Source organism: Propithecus coquereli, unplaced genomic scaffold (assembly GCF_000956105.1).
Source record: "Propithecus coquereli isolate 6110/MARCELLA unplaced genomic scaffold, Pcoq_1.0 Scaffold763, whole genome shotgun sequence".
Taxonomy (NCBI): Eukaryota; Metazoa; Chordata; class Mammalia; order Primates; family Indriidae; genus Propithecus; species Propithecus coquereli.
This window is the reverse complement of record NW_012153763.1, coordinates 22,778-27,966: the sequence shown is the minus strand read 5'-3', so window position 1 is coordinate 27,966 and position 5,189 is coordinate 22,778. Positions and strand designations below refer to the sequence as shown.

General features: G+C 57.9%; 1 protein-coding gene across 1 annotated transcript in view; it reads left to right on the top strand.

The window, feature by feature from the left end:
* Positions 1-3,344, top strand: part of ANKMY1 (ankyrin repeat and MYND domain containing 1) — a 22,452-nt gene extending 19,108 nt beyond the window's left edge. The window contains exons 5-7 of the mRNA XM_012662412.1: positions 1,374-1,590; positions 1,914-2,078; positions 2,904-3,344. Of these exons, the coding sequence (XP_012517866.1) occupies positions 1,374-1,590; positions 1,914-2,078; positions 2,904-3,344 (823 nt within the window). The remainder of the gene's footprint in view (positions 1-1,373; positions 1,591-1,913; positions 2,079-2,903) is intronic.
* Positions 3,345-5,189: the final 1,845 nt, after the last annotated feature.

Here is a 5,189-nt window from a genome sequence, read left to right as displayed (position 1 = left end):
CCATCCATCCACCCATTCATGCAATCACCCATCCATCCATCCATCCATGTAATCGCCCGTCCATCCATCCACCCATCCATCCATCCATCCATGCAATCACCCATCCATCTATCCACCCATCCATCCATCCATCCATCCATCCATCCATGCAATCACCCATCCATCCATCCACCCACCCACCCATCTGTGCAATCACCCTTCCATCCACCCATCCATCCATCAATCCACCCATCTATGCAATCACCCATCCATCCATCCACCCATCTATCCATCCATCTATCCATCCACCCATCCATGCAGTCACCCATCCATCCATCCATCCACCCATCCATCCATCCATCCATCCATCTATGCATCCATCTATCCATCCACCCATCCATGTACTCACCCACCCATCCATCCACCCACCCATCCATCCATGCAGTCACCCACGCATCCATCCACCCATCCATCCACCCATCCATACAATCACCCATGCATCCATCCATCCACCTATCCATCCATGCAATCACCCATCCATCCATCCATCCATCCACCCAGCCACCCACCCATCCATCCACCCATCCATGCATTCACCCATCCATCCATCCATCCTTCCACCTATCCATCCATCCATCCATCCATCCATGTAATCACCCATCCATCCTTCCATCTATCCATGCAATCACCCATCCATCCACCCACCCATCCATCCATCCATCCATCCACCCACCCATCCATCCACCCATCCATCCATCCATCCATCCATCCACCCACCCATCCATCCACCCATCCATGCAATCACCCATCCATTCATCCATCGTGCAAACATCAACTGAGCCTGTAATCATTGATGACTGTTGGGTACAGGAGTCACTGTAAATCCACAGGTTCTTGATCATGAAGGGGGTTTATGTACACAGAGGAGGCTTTGTGGTAAATAAGCATGGGACATGCATGTTCTCTACTCAGAAAAGTGAGCGAGCAGAGAGTAGGGCATGGGAGCCTGGTGCTGAGAGGAGGACCCATGTGTGTGCTGGCCTCCTTCCCACCCAGGGTCTTTGCTGTGAGAGTTCGTTCCCCAGAAAACATGAAGTGGTGCATCAGAGATGCACAGGGTCCACATGAAGCTGGCATATTCCTGCTGAGTGAGCCCGAGCATCTTTGCCCCTGTGTGGCATGCCCCCATGGCTGCGTGCATCTGGGCCAACCGTGACTGGGGCTCTGCGTGCTGAGGCGCACACGGTGCAGGGAGCAAGGAGGCCCCGGGCAGGGTGTGGGTCTGAGGAATGAGCAGAGGCGGAGTTGGAGGGAGGTGGCCAGATGGTCCTTTCTCACGGTGGGTGTGGAGTGTGCAGAACTGCCTAACGCCACTGGGCCCGTTGTGTTGTCAGGAACAAGAAGGCTCACAGCAGCTGGAACATGGGCGCCATCCTGGGAGGGGATCGCGGTGGCTTTGCCTGTTGTGGGCCCAAGGAGCGGTTTTCCAAGGAGATGATCCTGAAGGCTGAGGAAGGGGACCACGATTGGATTCAGAGGATCCTGAGGGACAACTTTGTCAGTGCTGATGTGGCCGACTCCAAGGGCTACACTGTGCTGGCTGCAGCCGCCGTAAGCCCTGCCCCGCCCCGCAGGTGCCTGTAGAGTGCCGTGGGGTCGGGGAGCGAGGTCCGAGGGGGGCTGATGTGTCAGAAATCCCCTCACCTGGGTGTGATGTGCGAGGCCAAATGGGAGTGGAGGGCTGGGGGCAGGTCACCTCTCCGTTCCTCTGTCCCGTGCTCGACCTCGTCCCCGCGCCATGCTCGGGTGTGAGCGCCAGTGCCTCGCCCTGTTGTGGGTGGCCTTGCCAGGGCAGCAGGACGCCAGGCAATCCTTTCCGCCCCCTTGTGGAGGGCCAGGCGCATCCTGGCGATTCTGGCTTTGTCTTCCTCCAGGTTCATTGTCACTGTGACATTGTCAACCTTCTGCTGGACTTCGGGGCTGACGTGAACAAGTGCACGGACAAGGGCCTCACGGCACTGAGCATGTGCTTCCTCCTCTACTACCCGCCCAGGGCTTTCAAGCCCAATGTCGCTGAGAGGACCGAGCCTGAGCCCCAGGTCAGCACTGGGTGGCCACCGCACCACCCACCATCCACTATTGGTCTCTCTGTCTCTTTGCCCAAGCGTCCACCAGCCACTGCCCTCCTGTGTGGACCAGGCTCATGCAGAGCAAAGTATGGGACAAGGCCAGCGAGGAAGGTGCAGGGAGGACGGAGCCTGGGTGCCTCCCACGGAGGCAGAGGGACAAGTGTTCCCCATGAGCCACGTGCACAGCAGCTGGGGGCCGAGCCTGCCCGTGCCACGCTGTGCAGGAGAGGGCGCTGTGGGGGGAGGGAAGGTACCTGCATTTCCAACAATGTCCTGGTGGTGCTGATGCTGCTGGCTCGGGGACCACGCTTCTGGGACTGTGGCTCAAAACGAAAACACAGCAAGAGATGTGCCATCTGGCAGAAATAAAATGTATGATTTAAATTTTTTGAGTAGCTGCATTAAAAGAAAGTAGAACAGGTGAGATTAATTTTAATAGCCTAATGTATCCGAAATCGGATCATTTCAGCGCGGCCTTTCCTGGGTCTCCCCTTCACACACCGCGCACCTTGGTTTTGGACAGGCCACGTTTGTGTGCTCGGCGGCCACGTGCAGGGTCACGTAGCCCTGTTGTGGCCGGTTTGGTGCAGGTTTCTATGCAGTGACCTCTCAGGTGTCTCCTTTTGCCTTCGGGGGTTTGTGGGAGGTGCCCTCGCCACGGCTCTGTCTTCTCAGTCTTGGTGCTTTGAAGACCATCCTAGGCCACGCCTGTCCTTGCTGAAGAAGGTTGTCGAATGGGGTTGACACTCTAATTTCTTCTTTCTTCTAATGACGCTTTTTTGGTACTTTCCAAAGGAACCCTCAAAACCCCTGGCCTTTCCAAACCTTCTGTTCTCTGTTGCGGAAATGAACACGGAGTGTCCCCGCTGCGAGGAGGGCGGCGGCGAGCTGAAGCTGGCCTCGGGCAGCGAGGAGGGCAGCCTCTCCGCAGGCGCTGGGCGCTCCCGGGAGTCCGCCGACCTGAAGAGCAGCTCTCTGACCTGGGACTCGCTGTCAGCGAGGGGCAGCGTGAGCGACGTGGAGAAGGGGCCCGAGGACACGTCGGGAAACACAGACAAGTGCACTCTGTGCAGCAATGAGACGCGCTTCGAGTCCGACGTCTGTGTGTGCAGCCTGTCCATCCAGCTCTCGCAGAGCCTGCTGGAGAAGAGCGCGCAGGCCCACAGCATGCTGCCGGGCCCCGCCAGCCCCGACAAGGGGACCATGAGGAGAATGGCGCTGTCCGTGGTCGAGTAAGTCACCGCCACGCGGGCTGGCGGGGGCGGAGGGTCGTGTTTGGGGTGAAGCATATGCTCAGGAGGTGATGTTTCTGGAGATGTGTCCGATGTTTGTGTGTCCACCGGGTCCGCAGCCCCCGCCCCCCACTCTGACCCCCGCTCTGACTGAGCCTGCGGGGAGTGTCAGGGGTGCCAGGGGTGGGTCCGCTCAGCGCTGTCCTGGCCCCTGTGTAGCCTCTGGCGCTGGCTGTCCGGTGTCTCTACGGGGGCCCTGGGTGGCCAGCGCGGGGGAGTCCTGGCCATGGTGCGTGTGGCGCCTGCTGGCGCTGCCCGCGTCCCCTGTCCACGCTGTCTAGACCAGTGGGTCTCAACAAGAGGTTTGAGCACCCTGGGGGCCGAGACCCTTTCAGGGAGTCTGCTAGGTCGCAATAATTCTCATAACGATCCCAAGACGTCAGTAGCGTCTGCGCTGAGCCGGCGTCGCTGATGGTGCAGAGTCAAGGGCGCAAAGGTGCGGCCAGCACCGCATCGGGCGGGCGTCGCCTTCCTTCGCAGGAGGGTGCTGGTTTCACTCGAGTGCTCTTGGGGAAGCAGTAAAAGTGACTAATTTTGTTAAATCTTGACGCTCTAATATTCCGTGTGACGAGAGATGGGAAGGACGTCTGAACCGCGCCTGCCGGAAACCAGAGCGTGAGGGTTCCCCCCCGGGAGCCCTGCCATGGGGCCGGGTGGCAATGCCATTGGCCGCCTTTCCTCCTGGGACGCCATTTTTGATCAGAAGAAAGACTGACAGGCGCACCACGGCTGCTGTCTTCCGGATGTAGCCTGTTCCTTTACGGAACCCATCCAGCAATGTCCGTTGCTTTCACATTTGCCTTTTCAAGTGAAAATTTGCATTTTGGACACTGCGTCCATCAAGCCCTTCACTGCTTCCTTTCACCCGAGTCTTGGACGTTTAGAGACTTTGCGAGACGATGTCATTGAGTGATTTTACGAGGCTGTCTGACGATGTGCGCCAGCGCTGGGAGATCTGCGTGTATCTGTGAGCTCGTTTTTCCCACGCTGTTCCCGCATGACAAGTTCCGATATGGAGAATGGTGCTGGGGTGGAGACGCTCACAGGGAGAGGGAGACCAGTGGGTCTCAGTGTGGCCACGTGCAGACGCTGCCTGATGTGGTTCCAGGTTCCACGCTGCAGCCAGCTGAACCACCGCTAGCCCGGTTTCCACCCATGTCAAACAGGACCGTCCACGATTACCTGAAAAGACCATCGACATGATCCTCCTTTTCCCAGCCACGTATCTGTGGGAGGTGAGATTGTCCTCGTCTCCGTAACCAAAGCAACGCATTGCAACAGACGAGCCCCGGAGCAGGGACAATCCGCCACTTTCTCTCAAGCCGGACACGAAAGGCTTGCGAACATGTAAAATGCTGCCTCCCTTTTCACTGATTGTTTTTGTTTTATAAAATATAATAACTTTGCATTGAAATGTTGTACGCGTTGATGTGCAACAGGTTTGGTATCGTTAGTTTTTAAATGGTAAGCATTTAAGAATTTCTCAGTTTTAAAAATCTGGAACACGGCATCACCGATACAGAATCCACACGCACAGAAGCTCTGTGTGCTCAGAGCAGAAAGGGTCCCGGGAACGGGGGTTTGAGAGCCGCTGCGCTAGGCGGCCCCGCTCTCCCTGCTGCCTTCCTGCCCCGCCAGTTCTGCGCTGGCCGTGGGGTCAGTGGGGCCTCCAGAGCCTCCCCGCCCACCTGCCTGCCTGGCCTCTCCCGAGCCCCATCCCTCAGGCCTCCCCCCTGCGCCCCCACCCAGCATCTTCCGCCCCTGCTTCTCTTCAGAGTGTGGGTGGGGG